Raw genomic sequence first — 20548 nt, forward strand, 5'->3', positions numbered from 1 at the left:
TAGTTAGGATTAAATTTCAATAGTAATAGTCTGAGGATCCCGAACTGTCACTATGATATAACAACATAAATCAGTCTACATGTTTTTATATAACTTCCATGTGTGTCTGCACTCACAATGCAATAGGGACATCAACCAGGGTGCCAAGTCAGGTATATCAATAATCGATTATAGAAGAGGACCCTGAGGAAGGGGTCTGCGTACCCCGAAACGTCACCTTAATAAAAAAAATTATTTTATATACCAAATCCAGTGAGTGCAGTCCTCTTCTATAATCGATTATATATATATATATACACACACACACACACACACACACAGAGAACCACATAGTTACATATAATTATTTCTTCAATGATAAATGATAATGCTGTAATGCATTAAATAAATATATCATTGCATAATTATGTCCCTTTAAATACTGTTCCTTATCATGACTGGAACTCACACTACATACACTACTGTCCCTTATGACTGGCACTCACAGCATATACACTACTGCTCCTTATCATGACTGGCACTCACACTACATACACTACTGTTCCTTATCATGACTGGCACTCACATTATATACACTACTGTCCCTTATCATGACTGGCACTCACACTATATATACTACTGTCCCTTATCATGACTGGCACTCACACTACATATAATACTGCCCCATTATCATGACTGGCACTCACACTACATACACTACTGTCCCCTTATCATGACTGGCACTCACACTACATACACTACTGTCCTCTTATCATGACTGGCACTCACACTACATACACTACTGTCCTCTTATCATGACTGGCACTCACACTACATACACTACTGTCCTCTTACCATGACTGACACTCACACTACATACACTACTGTCCCCTAGCATGACTGGCACTCACACTACATACACTACTGTCCCCTTATCATAACTGACACTCACACTACATACACCACTGTCCCCTTATCATCACTGACACTCACAATACATACACTTCTGTTCCTTATCATGACTGGCACTCACACTACATACATTACTGTCCCTTATCATGAATGGCACTCACACTACATACACTACTGTCCCTTATCATGAATGGCACTCACACTACATACACTACTGTCCCTTATCATGAATGGCACTCACACTACATACACTACTGTCCCTTATCATGACTGGCACTCACACTACATACAATATTGTCCTCTTATCATGACTGGCACTCACACTACATACATTACTGTCCCCTTATCATGACTGACACTCACACTACATACACTACTGTCCCTTATCATGACTGACACTCACACTACATACAATAATGTCCTCTTATCATGACTGGCACTCACACTACATACACTACTGTTCCCTTATCATGACTGGCACTCACACTACATACAATACTGTCCCCTTATCATGACTGGCACTCACACTACATAAAATACTGTCCCCTTATCATGACTGACACTCACACTACATACAATACTGTCCCCTTATCAAGACTGGCACTCACACTACATACACTACTATCCCCTTATCATGACTGACACTCACACTACATAAACTACTGTCCCTTATCATGACTGGCACTCACACTACATACACTACTGTCCTCTTATCATGAATGGCACTCACACTACATACAATACTGTCCTCATCATGACTGGCACTCACACTACATACAATACTGTCCTCTTATCATGACTGGCACTCACACTACATACACTACTGTTCCCTTATCATGACTAGCACTCACATTATATACACTACTGTCCCTTATTATGACTGGCACTCACACTACATACACTACTGTCCCTTATCATGAATGGCACTCACACTACATGCACTACTGTCCCTTATCATGACTGGCACTCACACTACATACAATACTGTCCTCTTATTATGACTGACACATTACATACACTACTGTCCCCTTATCATGACTGACACTCACACTACATACACTACTGTCCCTTATCATGACTGGCACTCACACTATTGTCCTCTTATCATGAATGGCACTCACACTACATAAAATACTGTCCTCTCATCATGACTGGCATTCACACTACATACACTACTGTCCCCTTATCATGACTGACACTCACAATACATACACTACTGTCCCTTATCATGACTGGCAATCACACTGCATACAATACTGTCCTCTTATCATGACTGGCACTCACACTACATACACTACTGTTCCCTTATCATGACTAGCACTCACATTATATACACTACTGTCCCTTATTATGACTGGCACTCACACTACATACACTACTGTCCCTTATCATGACTAGCACTCACACTACATACAATACTGTCCTCTTATCATGACTGGCACTCACACTACAAACACTACTGTCCTCTTATCATGACTGGCAATCACACTACATACAATACTTTCCTCTTATCATGACTGTCACTCACACTACATACACTAATGTCCCTTATTATGGCTGGCACTCACACTACATGCACTACTGTCCTCTTATCATGACTGGCACTCATACTACATACACTACTGTCCCTCATCATGACTGACACTCACACTTCATACACTACTGTCCCTTATCATGACTAGCACTCACACTATGTACACTATTGTCCCTTATCATGACTGGCAATCACACTACATACACTACTGTCCCTTATTATTACTGGTACTCACACTACATACACTGCTGTCTCCTTATCATGTCTGGCACTCACACTACTGCCCCGTATCATGACTAGCAGTCACACTACATACTCTACTGTTCCTTATCATGACTGGCACTCACACTGCATACACTACTGTGCCTTATCATGACTGACACTAACCCTACATACACTACTGTCCCTTATTATTACTGGTACTCACACTACATACACTACTGTCTCCTTATCATGTCTGGCACTCACACTACTGCCCCGTATCATGACTAGCAGTCACATTACATACTCTACCGTTCCTTATCATGACTGGCACTCACACTGCATACACTACTGTGCCTTATCATGACTGACACTAACACTACATACACTACTGTCCCTTTATCATGACTGGAACTCACATTATATACACTACTGTCCCTTATCATGATTGGCACTTACACTACATACACTAATGTCCCCTTTTCATGACTGGCACTCACATTACATACACTAATGTCCACTTATCATGACTGGCACTCACACTACATACACTACTGTCCCCTTATCATGACTGGCACTCACATTACATACACTTCTGTCCCTTATCATGACTGACACTCACAGTACATACACTACTGTCCCCTTATCATGACTGGCACTCACACTACATACACTACTGTCCCATTATCATTACTGGCATTCACACTACATACACTACTGTTCTCTTATCATGACTAGCACTCACATTATATACATTACTGCCCATTACAATGACTGGCACTCACACTACATACACTACTGTCCCTTATCGTGACTGGCACTCACACTACATACACTACTGTCCCTTATCATGACTGGCACACACACTACATAAACTACTGTCCCTTATCATGACTGACACACACACTACATACAATACTGTCCCTTATCATGACTGGCACTCACACTACATAATGTCCCCTTATTACGACTGGCACGCACACTACATACACTACTGTCCTTTATCATGACTGGCACTCACACTACATACACTACTGTCCCTTATCATGACTGACTCTCACACTACATACACTAATGTCCCCTTATTATGACTGGCACGCACACTACATACACTACTGTCCCCTAGCATGACTGGCACTCACACTACATACACTACTGTCCCCTTATCATAACTGACACTCACACTACATACACTATTGTCCCTTATCATGACTGGCACTCATACTACATACACTAATGTCCCCTTATTATGACTGGCACTCACACTACATACACTACTGTCCCCTTATCATAACTGACACACTACATACACTATTGTCCCTTATCATGACTGGCACTCACACTACATACACTAATGTCCCCTTATTATGACTGGCACTCACACTACATACACTACTGTCCCTTACCATGACTGGCACTAACACTACATGGACTACTGTCCCTTATCATGACTGCAACTCAACTACATAGTACATACACTACTGTCCCATTATCATGACTGGCACTCACACTACATACACTACCGTCCCCTTATCATGACTGGCACTCACACTACATACAATACTGTCCCCTAATCAAGACTGGCACTCACACTACATACACTACTGTCCCTTATCATGACTGACACTCACGTTAGACAGACATATCTGCTTTATTAACATGACTGGCAGTTATACCCACAACACTCCCCTCATACCATGACTGGCACTCACACTACACATGCAGTGCCATGTAATTATGCTATCCAGGACGGACTGGAAGGGCTCTTACCTTTAGTGCACACTTTTGCCCACTACCCCTGCGGTAACACTCCAGCACTTTGCCATTAATGCCCAGGCCCAGCACCTGCTTGGACACCTTGTAATCATCAGTGATGGCATGCCGCTTAATCTCAAGTTTGGATGGCTGAGCTGGCAAGACAGGGGTATGGTCACCCGGCTCCTGCACATTGGCATTCTCCTCCATACTGCCCACTCAGGACTCTCTGCCAGCCACCAACACCAGCCTCATGACAGCAGCTCCGTTCTAAAGTCCCAGTGTCACTGTGACAGGAGCCTCCCACAGCTCGTCTGTGCATTGCAAGAGAGGGCGAGGAGAGGGAGAGTGACAAGGAAAGGGGGGGGGTGAAGAAAGGGGGGAGGGAGGCGCCCTTCCTGATCAGTGCTGTGTGTGTGTGTATTCATATCTCTATGTGTGTCTGTATGTGTATGCACGTGTACTTCTGTCTGTGTAAGGTTGTATTCATGTGTATCTATGTGTGACTGTATGTGTATGCACGTGTACATTTGTCTGTGTTTGTATGTGTGTGTAAGTTTGTATTCATGTGTATCTATGTGTGACTGTATGTGTATGCACGTGTACTTCTGTCTGTGTAAGTTTGTATTCATGTGTATCTATGTGTGACTGTATGTGTATGCACGTGTACATTTGTCTGTGTTTGTATGTGTGTGTAAGTTTGTATTCATGTGTATCTATGTGTGACTGTATGTGTATGTGTACATCTGTCTGTGTTTGTGTAAGTTTGTATTCATGTGTATCTATGTGTGACTGTATGTGTATGTGTACATCTGTCTGTGTTTGTGTAAGTTTGTATTCATGTGTATCTATGTGTGTCTGTATGTGTATGCATGTGTACATCAGTCTGTTTGTGTGTGTGTGTGTGTGTGTGAAAGCTTGTATTCATGTTTATCTATGTGTGCCTGTATGTGTATGCACGTGTATATTTGTCTGTGTTTGTATGTGTGTGTAAGTTTGTATTCATGTGTATCTATGTGTGTCTGTATGTGTATGCACATCTGTCTGTGTTTGTATGTGTGTGTAAGTTTGTATTCATGTGTATCTATGTGTGTCTGTATGTGTATGCACGTGTACATCTGTCTGTGTTTGTATGTCTGTGTGTGTAAGTTTGAATTCATGTTTATCTATGTGTGTCTGTATATGTATGCACGTGTATGTCTGTCTGTGTTTGTATGTGTGTGTAAGTTTGTATTCATGTTTATCTATGTGTGCCTGTATGTGTATGCACATGTACATCTGTCTGTGTTTGTATGTGTGTGTAAGTTTGTATTCATGTGTATCTATGTGTGTCTGTATGTGTATGCACGTGTTCATCTGTCTGTGTTTGTATGTGTGTGTAAGTTTGTATTCATGTGTATTTATGTGTGTCTGTATGTGTATACACGTGTACATCTGTCTGTGTTTGTATGTATTTGTGTGTAAGTGTGTATTCATGTGTATCTGTGTGTCTGTATGTGTATGCACGTGTACATATGTCTGTATGTGTATGCACGTATACATCTGTCTGTGTTTGTATAAGTTTGTATTCATGTTTATCTATGTGTGACTGTATGTGTATGCACGTGTACATCTGTCTGTGTTTGTATGTGTGTGTAAGTTTGTATTCATGTGTATTTATGTGTGTCTGTATGTGTATACACGTGTACATCTGTCTGTGTTTGTATGTATTTGTGTGTAAGTTTGTATTCATGTGTATCTGTGTGTCTGTATGTGTATGCACGTGTACATATGTCTGTATGTGTATGCACATGTACATCTGTGTGTGTTTGTATGTGTGTGTAAATTTGTATTCATGTGTATCTATGTGTGACTGTATGTGTATGCATGTGTACATCTGTCTGTGTTTGTATGTGTGTGTAAGTTTGTATTCATGTGTATCTATGTGTGGCTGTATGTGTATGCACGTGTTCATCTGTCTGTGTTTATGTGTGTGCATATGTTTGTATTCATGTGTATCTATGTGTGACTATGTGTATGCACGTGTACATCTGTCTGTGTTTATGTGTGTGCATATGTTTGTATTCATGTGTATCTATGTGTGACTGTATGTGTATGCACGTGTACATCTGTCTGTGTTTATGTGTGTGCATATGTTTGTATTCATGTGTATCTATGTGTGACTGTATGTGTATGCACGTGTACATCTGTCTATGTTTGTGTGTATGTGTGTGTAAGTTTGTATTCATGTGTATCTATGTGTGTCTGTATGTATATGCACGTGTACATCTGTCTGTGTTTGTATGTGTGTGTAAGTTTGTATTCATGTGTATCTATGTGTGACTGTATGTGTATGCACGTGTTCATCTGTCTGTGTTTGTATGTGTGTGTAAGTTTGTATTCATGTGTATCTATGTGTGACTGTATGTGTATGCACGTGTATATTTGTCTGTGTTTGTATGTGTGTGTAAGTTTGTATTCATGTGTATCTATGTGTGGCTGTATGTCTATGCACGTGTAAATCTGTCTGTGTTTATATGTGTGTGTAAGTTTGTATTCATGTGTATCTATGTGTGACTGTATGTGTATGCACGTGTACATCTGTCTGTGTTTGTATGTGTGTGTAAGTTTGTATTCATGTGTATCTATGTGTGGCTGTATGTCTATGCACGTGTAAATCTGTCTGTGTTTATATGTGTGTGTAAGTTTGTATTCATGTGTATCTATGTTTGGCTGTATGTGTATGCACGTGTACATCTGTCTGTGTTTGTATGTGGGTGTAAGTTTGTATTCATGTGTATCTATGTGTGTCTGTATGTGTATGCACGTGTACATTTGTCTGTGTGTGTATGTGTGTGTAAGTTTGTATTCATGTGTATCTATGTGTGCCTGTATGTGTATGCACGTGTACATCTGTCTGTGTTTGTATGTGTTTGTAAGTTTGTATTCATGTTTATCTATGTGTGTCTGTATGTGTATGCACGTGTACATTTGTATGTGTTTGTATGTGTGTGTGTAAGTTTGTATTCATGTGTATCTATGTGTGTCTGTATGTGTATGCACGTGTACGTCTGTCTGTGTTTGTTTGTATGTGTGTGTAAGTTTGTATTCATGTGTATCTATGTGTGTCTGTATGTGTATGCACGTGTACATTTGTCTGTGTTTGTATGTGTGTGTGTGTACGTTTGTATTCATGTGTATCTATGTGTGACTGTATGTGTATGCACGTGTACATCTGTCTGTGTTTGTATGTGTGTGTAAGTTTGTATTCATGTGTATCTATGTGTGGCTGTATGTGTATGCACGTGTACATCTGTCTGTGTTTGTTTGTATGTGTGTGTAAGTTTGTATTCATGTGTATCTATGTGTGTCTGTATGTCTATGCACATGTACATCTGTCTGTCTGTAAGTTTGTATTCATGTGTATCTATGTGTGTCTGTATGTGTATGCACGTGTACGTCTGTTTGTATGTGTGTGTGTGTACGTTTGTATTCATGTGTATCTATGTGTGACTGTATGTGTATGCACGTGTACATCTGTCTGTGTGTAAGTTTGTATTCATGTGTATCTATGTGTGGCTGTATGTGTATGCACATGTACATCTGTCTGTGTTTGTTTGTATGTGTGTGTAAGTTTGTATTCATGTGTATTTATGTGTGTGTCTGTATGTGTATGCACGTGTACATCTGTCTGTGTGTAAGTTTGTATTCATGTGTATCTATGTGTGGCTGTAAGACAGTGGAGGGCAGCATAGCCCAGAACGACCATAATAATTAAGGCCCTTAGGAGTGTGCTGCTGTGAAGGTTGCAACAATGTTGCATTAGTGAGGGTGGGGTTTAGCTTACCTTTAAGTAGTCAGCTCCCAAGGCCCAAACCCTCTTTTCCAGCTCGTCTTCACAGCGTCAGGATCATCTGTCAGGAGTCCTGTGGAAGAAGATGTCGGAATTAGATGAGCTGATGATCGATGAGTTTGACTCTGGAGAAGATGTGGTGCAGCCTTCCCCCCCTCGCCCGGTGAGTCGTACCCCGGGGCCTAGCCTGTATCCTGAAGTTAGGGTTGTCTCTCCCTCCCCTCCTTTAATACCCCTTTCAGTAGAGGTGGGTCCCCAAATAGCAGAGGAGGTTATGTTAGGGGAACAGGGCCCTGTTCTGGACGGGGGGGAGGCCGTATCTGCTCCGGTCGTTCTTACCGGGGAGGCGGTCTCCACGGCGGTAGCGCTGCTCCAATCCTTGGCAGCGGTGCTTTCCGGCGGGGGGCCGGCATCCCAGGGAGGCCTCCCGGCTTCAGTTTGCGCGCCGGCGTCCACGCGGTCCTCCATGGCCTCTTCAGAGCCCGTCTCTTCCGGTTTGGCCGTTTCCGGTGACGTCACTTCCGGTGACGTCACGTCCGGAAACGCCATTCCGGACACAAGAGGCAAGCGGGCAGCATCGTCTTCTCCGCCGGGGTACGCAGGTAAGAGAGGGGTACCCCGGGGGGGGGCGACGCCCGCGGGGGGTGCGCAGCGAGGCTCAATTACTCAGCGCCCGCGAAGGGACACTGATTTGGCGGCCATTGAAAGGGGTAGAAGGTTGCATGAGGGATCTCATGAGCAGGCCGCAAGCCTGACCGGGGGTATGTTAGCACTTGACGGTGCTCCGATCGGGGCAACTAGTGTGTCTGAGGGGCAAGTGGTTTCTGAGGGGCAAGGAACAAGGGCACGTTCGCCCAGAAGGGCCCAGATTAGGGAAACAGGCATTAATGAGCAGGCCGCAGGCCTGACGGGGAATATGCCTACTGCGCAACAAGTCGCAGGGCCTCAGGCCGCAATCACGCAGCCTGGGGGCAAGCGTAGGCCCGCGAATACATCGCGGCCTAGCAGACGACGTAGTACTGCGTCACGCAGCAAACGTAACACCCGACAGGGTGCGCGGGCGGCGCCCGCGGGTGTGGCCCTCAGCGGGGCTCCGCCAGGTGTTGTCACTAGGGCTTCAGCAAAGAAAGGCCCAGTTATCACGCCCAGTCTTTGTCAGGGCACGCAGGCTGCGAATGAACAGAATAGACAAGTACAGTTTGCTAATGCAGTGATGAATGTGCGTATGGCTGATATGGTGGATGATGGTATTGAAGAGTGTGGCAGTGATCACAGGAGCCCCAGTCCCCTAGGGTCCCGGGGTAATGTGGTTGGTGGGCCTTCGTCCCCTTCCCTGGGTACTCCTCTTTCACATTTGTCTCCACAGATCATTATGGAACCCAGAACTGCATTACAGCCACTCCAGTCCACCCCCAGTGCCGTGGAAAGGGAGCCACAGTCTCAGGAACAGCCATCCACCTCTTCTGGTCCTGTCCCGGTGCAACGCCTCTTGGGAGCTGGTAAGCGCGCTATTACTTTTGAACGTAGTGTTTTAAGTTCATCCTCGGATGATTCAGGTTCAGAGAGTGATAGATCCCTGGGGTTGGAAGCGAAAGGGCAAAAAAGAATGTATAGGATGGTGAAATGGTTAGTGGAAGAAAGGAAGGCTATGGGTCTTCCCCTCCCCCCTGGTTCATCCCGCATGGAGCCCACTGTTCCTATGTTGACACCTCCTGCGTCAACAGACTTAGTTAGCCCACTTATGGGGAACAGGCGCAGGGCAGCTATACATGGGGACACTGACACATGGCCTGCGTTTAGCCTTCATGAGCATCTCAAATCTAAGATGGTGCGGCGCATTCAGGGTGGGAGGTACGTGCACATGTTTGAGCTTTCTGCGGAAGCTTATCGCCAGAAAGAAATGGCGGATGATGGAACGGGCCCGAAAAAATTTAAACGCCCTGATTCCTATGAGGAATGGCGCAAGTGCTTTAGGGTTTATGCGTCCTGTTATATCTCTAAATTTCCCGATCAAGCCTTAAACATCCTGAAATATCAGGATTCCATTGAAACAGTGTACGAGAAGTACAGGGATGGAGCTTGGCGGGATTACGACGCTGCTTTCCGTAGGAAGATGGTTGGGAACCCTCTTCTTACTTTCGGTGACGTTGATTCGCGTCTGTGGGCGCAATTGGGTCCTGAAAAACAGGCGGCGCCTGCTGCAGTAGTCGGAGCATCAGGGGGCTTTAAGGCCTCGCAGCGCTCTCGACGGCGGGCCACAGGGGTGTGCTGGCGCTTCCAGGACAAATCATGTACCAGGGGAGCGGCATGCGCATTTCGGCACGCGTGCAGAACCTGTGGTGGCGGCCACTCGGGGTCCGAGTGTACCAGAACCCAGGACGCGGGTCGTCCCCAAGAGAGACCAGCAGCTGGCTCAAAACCTTTCACTGTTGGAAAGGGCGGCCACACCTCTGAAGGTGGCCGTAATTGAGAAGTGGCTGCTGCTATACCCATTCGAGGAGGCCGCCTTGCTGCTTAGAGGCGGTCTGCGGTCGGGATTTGTTATCCCAGTCGGATCGCACGTGGAGGGTTCCTTGTCACGCAGGAACCTGAAATCCGCGTATCAGTTTCCCGGGGTTTTGCGGGATAAACTGAACAAAGAGATTGGGTTGGGTCGTATGGCAGGCCCATTTGAAGATATTCCCCTGCCAGGGCTGGTGGTATCACCCTTGGGGGTGGTTCCAAAAAAGGAGCCGGGTAAATTTCGGCTCATCCAACATCTGTCCTTCCCGAAGGGTCGTTCGGTGAATGACGCCATCCCCCCTGAACTGAGCTCAGTTTCTTACCAATCATTTGATGAGGCATTGGGGCTAGTTCGCAGGGCAGGGGCCGGGGCTCTGATGGCTAAACTGGATATAGAGTCCGCCTTTCGGCTCCTGCCCATTCACCCCTCCTCTTTTAGGCTTATGGGGTGCTATTTTGAGGGGCAGTACTATGTGGACAAATGCTTGCCCATGGGGTGCTCAATTTCGTGTGCCTACTTCGAGGCTTTCAGCTGCTTCTTGCACTGGGCCATTGCGGAGGTGGCCGGATTCGACGGCCTGGCACACTATTTGGATGATTTTCTGCTGGTTGGGCGGGCAGGATCGTCTGAGTGTGCTTTCCTGATGAAAGTCACTAGGTTTCTAATGGATAGAATGGGAGTTCCTCTGGCGGAAGACAAGTCCCAGGGTCCTTGCACGTGCCTTACTTTTTTGGGCATTGAAGTTGATTCGGTGGCAGAGCAGTGCCGTCTGCCACATGAAAAAGTTCAGCGCATGTTGGAGTCAGTACGCGCTATGAGAGCAGAGCTGTATAGCTCCGTGAAGGATCTTCAAATCCTATTGGGTTTGCTGAACTTTGCCGGCAGGATCATTCCCATGGGAAGAATATTCCTTCGCAGGCTCGAGAGGCAGCTGTGCGGAAAAAGATCGCAGACCCGGAGGTTCCGGGTGTCTGCTGATATGGTGGAAGATCTTAAGGTCTGGGAAGATTTTCTTCTCCACTTTAACGGGATCTGTCTGTGGCGGGAGGTTGTTCCTTCTAACGCAGCGATCCAGTTGTTCACTGATGCGGCTGGGTCCCACGGGTACGGGGCTTTCTTGGCCGGGCAATGGAGCGCGGGCCCATGGCCCGCCGCGTGGATAGAGAGAGGCTTGGTCAGGAACCTATGCCTTCTCGAACTGTTTCCCATACTGGTTGCTCTTGACATTTGGGGCAATCAGCTTCGCGACCGTGAGGTGGTTTTCTGGACAGATAACATGAGCGTTGTTTATGCTGTTAACAGGTTATCATCTAGTTCCCCTCCGGTTGTGCGGTATTTGAGACTGTTGGTGCTGAGGTGTCTGCACCTGAATATTGTGTTCCGTGCTAAGCATGTCCCGGGCGTCCAGAATAGAATTGCTGATGCGCTCTCCCGTTTTCAATGGGAAGCATTTTATGCTTTGGTGCCCGATGCGGACACTAACGGATTGTCCTGTCCCACTTACTTATGGCAGGTGGCGCTGGATGGGGCCCCTTGATTGCGATGGTGCGGGCTTCCCTCGCTCCGTCTACCTGGGCTACGTATGTGAAATACTGGACGGAGTGGATCGCCTTTTGTGACTTCAGGTGTCGTCCCTCCTGTGACGGGGACCAGTGGGGCTTGCTTGACTGGATTACCGAACTTAAAGGTAATGGTGTTTCGAAGACTGCGATGGGTTCACGCCTGGCGGCAGTGTCCTTTTTCTGCAAGTTGTATGGGCTTGTTGACGCCTCGAAGACCTTCCTGGTTAGGCAGGTACTTCGGGGCTGGGGGCGTATGGCCCCCAGGGTCAGGGATTTCAGGGAACCAGTTACCATGGAGCGTCTGGTAACGTTGTGCCAAGTTTTGCCGGCGGTCTGTTCATCCGCCTATGAAACTGCCCTATTCTCAGCCGCCTTTGGGTTGGCTTTTCACGGGGCTCTTAGGGTAGGGGAAATTGTCCCGCCCTCTAAGAATAAGACGGGCGGCCTTTTGCTGCCTCATGTTAGAGACGACGGGTCGTCTATCTTGGTCTTTCTTCCCAGATCCAAAACTGACCAAGAAGGGAGAGGTGCCTGGTTGGCTTTGCCATCCCATGTTGAAGCTGTTTGCTGCCCGGTCAGACTGGTTAAAGCCTATATGGACGTGCGTCCTGAGGGTTTCTCGCAATTTCTAGTTCACGAGGACGGTTCCCCGTTGACTAGATTCCAGTTTAGGAAGGTGTTGGCCTGGGCAGCATCAAAGGCAGGTCTTGATCCCAGGGTGATTGCTCCCCATTCCTTTAGGGTGGGCGCAGCCACCACTGCCGCTAGTTTAGGATGGTCGGCTGACCATATTAGAGCTCTGGGGAGATGGAGGTCGCAAAGGTATCTTTTATACGTTAGGCCTTTGACTGTTTAGAAATGATTATGTTTTGCAGATGCAAGGGATAACCTCTGTTTCTTTTCTTAGGACCAAGGAGCGGTCCACTGAGAGTATGGATTACGGGGCATTCGTACATCCACTGGGCGGAGCTTCGAGCGATCGCGAGACCTGATGGGCGTCAGCTGGGGTTCCCCTCTTCCCGAGTCACTGTTAGGTGGTTAGGGCGCAGGGGGCTTACGTGGCAGGCTCTGCCTGAGTTGCTGCAGGGGGCTTTGCGCAGGTGGGAGAAACCCCATGTACTTATCATTCACGCAGGTGGAAATGATATGGGGCTCCTACCATGCAAACAGCTCAGTGCAGTTATTCAGTCGGATCTGCGCACGATTCAGGCATGGATTCCCCAAGTCAGGATAGGGTGGTCTAACATCATCCCCAGAATAGAATGGCGCCATATGCAGTCTCATCGCGCGGCTTTTCAGGTCCGCAAAAAAATTAACAGAGAAGTGAGGATTTTCTTAGGGCAGTCAGGTGGGTTTGTTGTGGAACATGGGAACATATCAACGGCTGAGAGGTGCCTCTACAGAAGGGACGGGGTGCACCTCTCTGAGAGGGGCATTGACCTGTTCCTCTGTAATTTGAGGCGTGCTATACTTAATCATCTATAGGTGTGGCGGCAAGAGGTGAGCCTGTTGGGCTATCTCTTGTGGCGGTTGGTCCGCGCCCCGGTTTGCCATCAGAGGTAGAGTGACGGCTGCCCAGGGGAGGGTGATCTCTGCAGGCGCGCGCCTGGGGTCCCTCCCATTCTAAGATGCCGAGAACTCCCTAAGCTTCTGCGGCAGCTGAGCTCCGCTTGTGTGGGCATTCACGGGCGCGGTCCATTCTCCTAGCAGGGGGTCCCTACTCCTAGCTAGATTGCCGCCACATGTTTTAGCTGGCCCCGTTGAGTCCAGCCGGTTCTCACGTTCTACAATAAATGCGACCTTCGGGTCTTTTCCCATATATCTGTGTCTGCGTGGTTATTTAAGTATTACAGTTTTATACAAAGTTATTTAAGAGTTATAGTTGTACATAGTTAAGTTGTTGAGTCAGTTCTATGGCTCCAGTTATTATTTGTACATAGTTATGTGTTGAGCCAGTTTTATGGCTCCAGTTATTAAGGTTTTCCAGCAAGCCAGGAGGATAGGGCATTTAATTAATTAAGACAGTGGAGGGCAGCATAGCCCAGAACGACCATAATAATTAAGGCCCTTAGGAGTGTGCTGCTGTGAAGGTTGCAACAATGTTGCATTAGTGAGGGTGGGGTTTAGCTTACCTTTAAGTAGTCAGCTCCCAAGGCCCAAACCCTCTTTTCCAGCTCGTCTTCACAGCGTCCCTCCCTCCCTCCCTGCACTTGTTCACACGGCAATCTTTAGGCTGCTACATCACCAGGGTGTTTCAGCTAGGTGTCCGAGGCTGGATGAGAGCTACGCGGCTTGTTTCCTTAAGTCCAAGGACGGTAGTTTATGACTCCCCAGGTAGTGGCATGGAGACGCGTCTAGTCACACCTGGTCCTACTGGTTCGGAGATCGTTACTTTACACCCTGGTTAGGCGGTTGGTCCGCGCCCCGGTTTGCCATCAGAGGTAGAGTGACGGCTGCCCAGGGGAGGGTGATCTCTGCAGGCGCGCGCCTGGGGTCCCTCCCATTCTAAGATGCCGAGAACTCCCTAAGCTTCTGCGGCAGCTGAGCTCCGCTTGTGTGGGCATTCACGGGCGCGGTCCATTCTCCTAGCAGGGGGTCCCTACTCCTAGCTAGATTGCCGCCACATGTTTTAGCTGGCCCCGTTGAGTCCAGCCGGTTCTCACGTTCTACAATAAATGCGACCTTCGGGTCTTTTCCCATATATCTGTGTCTGCGTGGTTATTTAAGTATTACAGTTTTATACAAAGTTATTTAAGAGTTATAGTTGTACATAGTTAAGTTGTTGAGTCAGTTCTATGGCTCCAGTTATTATTTGTACATAGTTATGTGTTGAGCCAGTTTTATGGCTCCAGTTATTAAGGTTTTCCAGCAAGCCAGGAGGATAGGGCATTTAATTAATTATGTGTATGCACGTGTACATCTGTCTGTGTTTGTTTGTATGTGTGTGTAAGTTTGTATTCATGTGTATCTATGTGTGCCTGTATGTATATGCACGTGTACATCTGTCTGTGTTTGTATGTGTATGTGTGTGTAAGTTTGTATTCATATGTATCTATGTGCAGCTGTATGTGTATGCATGTGTACATCTGTCTGTTCGTATGTGTGTGTAAGTTTGTATTCATGTGTATCTATGTGTGGTTGTATGTGTATGCACGTGTACATTTGTCTGTGTTTGTGTGTGTGTAAGTTTGTATTCGTGTATCTATGTGTGGCTGTATGTGTATGCACGTGTACATTTGTCTGTGTTTGTATGTGTAAGTTTGTATTCATGTTTATCTATGTGTGGCTGTATGTGTATGCACGTGTACATTTGTCTGTGTTTGTATGTATGTGTGTAAGTTTGTATTCATGTTTATGTGTGGCTGTATGTGTATGCACGTGTACATCTGTCTTTGTTTGTATGTGTGTGTGTGTAAGTTTGTATCTATGTGTGGCTGTATGTGTATGCACGTGTACATCTGTCTGTGTATGTGTGTGTGTGTAAGTTTGTACTCGTGAATCTATGTGTTGCTGTATGTGTATGCACGTGTACATTTGTCTGTGTTTGTATGTGTGTGTAAGTTTGTACTCATGTTTATGTGTGGCTGTATGTGTATGCACGTGTACATCTGTCTGTGTGTTTAAGTTTGTATTCATGTGTATCTATGTGTGGCTCTATGTGTATGCACGTGTACATCTGTCTGTGTTTGTATGTGTGTGTAAGTTTGTATTCATGTTTATCCATGTGTGGCTGTATGTGTATGCACGTGTACATCTGTCTGTGTTTGTATGTGTGTATATTGTTTATGTGCGTGTGCTTGCATGTGTTTGTGTATAAGTGTTTGTATGTGTGTATTTATGTTTATGTGTGTGTTCATTTGTCTGTTTGTGTGACTGTGTGTAAATGTGTATTCATGTTTATGTGTGTGTGTTTCCCTTTTTTGTGTATGTGTTTGTGTATGTGTGTATTTATATGTGTGTGTATGCACATGTACATTTGTCTATTTGTATGACTGTGTGTGTAAATGTGTATTCATGTTTATGTGTGTGTGTATAAGTGTTTGTGTGTGTATTGATGTTTATGTGCGTGTGTTTGTGTATAAGTGTGTGTGTATTGATGTTTATGTTTGTGTGTGTATGCACGTTTACATTTGTCTATGTTTATGTGTGTGTGTGTAAATGTGTATTCATGTTTATGTGCGTGTGTTTGCATGTGTGTTTGTGTATAAGTATTGGGTATGTATGTGTGTATTCATGTTTATGTGTGTGTATGCACGTGTATATCTGTCTGTGTTTGTATGTGTGTGTAAGTTTGTATTTATGTGTATCTATGTGTGGCTTTATGTGTATGCACGTGTACGTCTGTCTGTGTTTTTATGTGCGTGTAAGTTTGTATTCATGTCTATCTATGTGTGTCTGTATGTGTATGCACGTGTACATCTGTCTGTGTTTGTATGTATGTGCGTGTAAGTTTGTATTCATGTTTATCTATGTGTGACTGTATGTGTATGCTCGTGTACATCTGTCTGTGTTTGTGTGTGTGTAAGTTTGTATTCATGTGTATCTATGTGTGGCTGTGTGTGTATGCACGTGTACATCTGTCTGTGTTTGTATGTGTGTGTGTAAGTTTGTATTCATGTGTATCTATGTGTGTCTGTATGTGTATGCACGTGTACATCTGTCTGTGTTTGTATAAGTTTGTATTCATGTGTATCTATGTGTGGCTGTATGTGTATGCACGTGTACATCTGTCTGTGTTTGTATGTGTGTGTAAGTTTGTATTCATGTGTATCTATGTGTGGCTGTATGTCTATGCACATTTGTCTGCACATGTATGACTGTGTGTAAATGTGTATTCATGTTTATGTGTATGTTTGCATGTGTGTTTGTGTGTGTAAGAGTTTATTCATGTTTGTGTTTGTGTGTATGCACGTGTACATTTGCCTGCTTTTGGGTGTGTATTCATGTATATGTGTGTATGCACGTGTACATTTGTCTGTGTGTGTGTATTAATGTTTATGTGTGTATGCACATGTAAATTTGGCTGTGTTTGTATGTGTTTATGTGTGTATTCATGTATATGTGTGTATGCACGTGTACATTTGTCTGTGTGTGTGTATTCATGTATATGTGTGTATGCACGTGTACATTTGTCTGTGTGTGTGTATTCATGTATATGTGTGTATGCACGTGTACATTTGTCTGTGTGTGTGTATGCACGTGTACATTTGTCTTTGTGTGTGTATTCATGTATATGTGTGTATGCACGTGTACATTTGTCTGTGTGTGTGTATGCACGTGTACATTTGTCTGTGTGTGTGTATTCATGTTTATGTGTGTATACACATGTAAATTTGGCTGTGTTTGTATGTGTGAATTCATGTTCGTGTCGTGTGTGTATACATGTGTACATTTTGCTGTGTTTGCATGTACTTGTGTATAAGTATGTGTGTTTGGGTATGTCTCTATATATATATATATATTTGTGTGTGTATGCATGTGTACATTTGTCTGTGTTTATATGTGTATATGTGTTTTCATGTTTATGTGTGCATACACATGTATATTTGTCTGTGTTTGTATGTGTTTATATGTATATATGTGTTTTCATGTTTATGTGTGCATACACATGTATATTTGTCTGTGTTTGTATGTGTTTTATGAGTGTATACATGTTTAGGTGTGAATGCACATGCACATTTGTCTGTATGTATGTTTTTGTATAAGTGTGTGTATGTGTATATGTGTTTGTGTATAAGTGTGTGAGCTTGTGTGTTTGTGTATAATTGTGTGTGCATGTGTTTGTGTATAATTGTCTGTGCATGTGTGTTTTATGTATGTGTGTGTGTATATGTGTTTGTGTATAAGTGTGTGTGCATGTGTGTTTGTGTATAAGTGTGTGTGCATGTGTGTTTGTGTATAATTGTGTGTTCATATGTGTTTGTGTATAAGTGTGTGTGTATGTGTGTTTGTGTATAATTGTGTGTGCATGTGTGTTTGTGTATAAGTGTGTGTGTTTGTGTATAAGTGTGTGTGCATCTGTGTTTGTGTATAACTGTGTGTGCATGTGTGTTTGTGTATAAGTGTGTGTGTTTGTGTATAAGTGTGTGTGTATGTGTGTTTGTGTATAACTGTGTGTGCATATGTGTTTGTGTATAAGTGTGTGTGCATGTGTGTTTGTGTATAATTGTGTGTGCATGTGTGTTTGTGTATAAGTGTGTGTGCATGTGTGTTTGTGTATAATTGTGTGTGCATGTGTGTTTGTGTATAAGTGTGTGTGTTTGTGTATAAGTGTGTGTGCATGTGTGTTTGTGTATAATTGTGTGTGCATGTGTGTTTGTGTATAAGTGTGTGTGCATGTGTGTTTGTGTATAATTGTGTGTGCATGTGTGTTTGTGTATAAGTGTGTGTGTTTGTGTATAAGTGTGTGTGTTTGTGTATAAGTGTGTGTGCATGTGTGTTTGTGTATAAGTGTGTGTGCATGTGTGTTTGTGTATAATTGTGTGTTCATATGTGTTTGTGTATAAGTGTGTGTGTATGTGTGTTTGTGTATAATTGTGTGTGCATGTGTGTTTGTGTATAAGTGTGTGTGTTTGTGTATAAGTGTGTGTGCATCTGTGTTTGTGTATAACTGTGTGTGCATGTGTGTTTGTGTATAAGTGTGTGTGTTTGTGTATAAGTGTGTGTGTATGTGTGTTTGTGTATAACTGTGTGTGTTTGTGTATAATTGTGTGTTCATATGTGTTTGTGTATAAGTGTGTGTGTTTGTGTATAATTGTGTGTTCATATGTGTTTGTGTATAACTGTGTGTGTTTGTGTATAATTGTGTGTGCATGTTTGTTTGTGTATAAGTGTGTGTGTTTGTGTATAAGTGTGTGTGCATGTGTGTTTGTGTATAATTGTGTGTGCATGTGTGTTTGTGTATAAGTGTGTGTGTATGTGTGTTTGTGTATAATTGTGTGTGCATGTGTGTTTGGTTATGTCTCTGTATATATATATTGGTGTGTATATGTGCATGTTTTTGTGTGTTTATTTGTACATATGTGTGCCTGTCAGTGTGTATGTGTTTTGCATGTAATACACTGTGTAATAAAATGACCCAAGCACAATGATATAATTATAAACAAACAAAGACCATATTTATTTATACTTTTAACTAGCAAGATAAGAAATTAGCATTTGGACATCAGTCATGTGATATCTAGCTGCCATGATTTGAAGAAACAAGACTGTGCTCCTTATGTTCAGAGCTGTGTTGATTTATGTTAGGAAGAGAGAGTGAAGCAGTTTTCTAGACCAATCAATTTTACTGGTTCTGAGTTTACTATGAGAAAGAAACACAATTTCCATTCTCTCCAACTGTATTAACTTTAAACCTGGTGTATATTTTTAAATTGACCACATGGTACCCCAATTTTACAGAATAGATTATCTGTTTTTAATTACAATTTCTCAAGTTATTAAAGGGGCATGAATCCCCCAAAAAAATATTTCAATGATTCAGATAGAGTATACCATTTTAACAACTTTCCAATTTACTTCTAATATTTAGTTTGCTTTGATCTCTTGGTATCCTTTTTTGAAAAACATACCTAGGTAGGCTCATGTGCTGGGAGCTAGCTGCAGATTGGTGGATGCACATATTGTATATATACCTTTATCTTTAGCTTGCTGGTGTGTTCAGCTAACTCCCAGTAGTGCATTGCTGCTTCTTCAATAAAGGATACCAATAGATTGAAGCAAAAATGGTCATATAAGTCAGTTGAAAAGTTGTTGAATATTGTATGTTCAATCTGAATCATGAAAGAAGAATTTGGAGTTTCATGTCCCTTTAAGTTAAACCTGGTGCTTAAATGTATAGTAAATACCATGTTATTACAAGGATTTCTGTTGTGTTGCTATAAAATAACATCAGCCAAGTCTTAACATTTTTAAAACAAATTAACAACCTTTTTACTGTAATTTGCCTTATTTGGAGGAGCCAATGTGGCCTTTATATGCAACAGGGTTAGCACTGATAAGTCAGCAGGGTGTATTTCAAGTCCTGAGAAATACAAAATACACAATTTTCAATATACTAAATAAAATAAAAAAGCGCTCAAGTATAAAGCAAGAACAGATATTTCCCTAATGTGTAAAACGTTTGCTATATGCCTATATACAAGTTCATAAATACCAATACTTCTATAGGAAGTTTCAAGATTGCAACTTTCACAATAGGATCCCATTAAATATGGTGTCTCCTTTAATAGACTGATATTAGTTAAAATAATACTCCTCACTCGAAGTGC

At 43.7% G+C, this 20548-nt stretch overlaps 1 protein-coding gene across 1 annotated transcript in view; it reads right to left on the reverse strand.

The window, feature by feature from the left end:
* The window catches only part of MAPKAPK3 (MAPK activated protein kinase 3), a 180863-nt gene extending 176161 nt beyond the window's left edge, over positions 1-4702 (reverse strand). Inside the window, exon 1 of the mRNA XM_053721107.1 lies at positions 4397-4702. Coding sequence (XP_053577082.1) covers positions 4397-4591 — 195 coding nt within the window. The 5' untranslated portion in view covers positions 4592-4702. The remainder of the gene's footprint in view (positions 1-4396) is intronic.
* Between the last annotated feature and the right edge of the window lie 15846 nt (positions 4703-20548).

Source organism: Bombina bombina, chromosome 7 (genome assembly GCF_027579735.1).
Source record: "Bombina bombina isolate aBomBom1 chromosome 7, aBomBom1.pri, whole genome shotgun sequence".
In the NCBI taxonomy this organism is placed as follows: domain Eukaryota; kingdom Metazoa; phylum Chordata; class Amphibia; order Anura; family Bombinatoridae; genus Bombina; species Bombina bombina.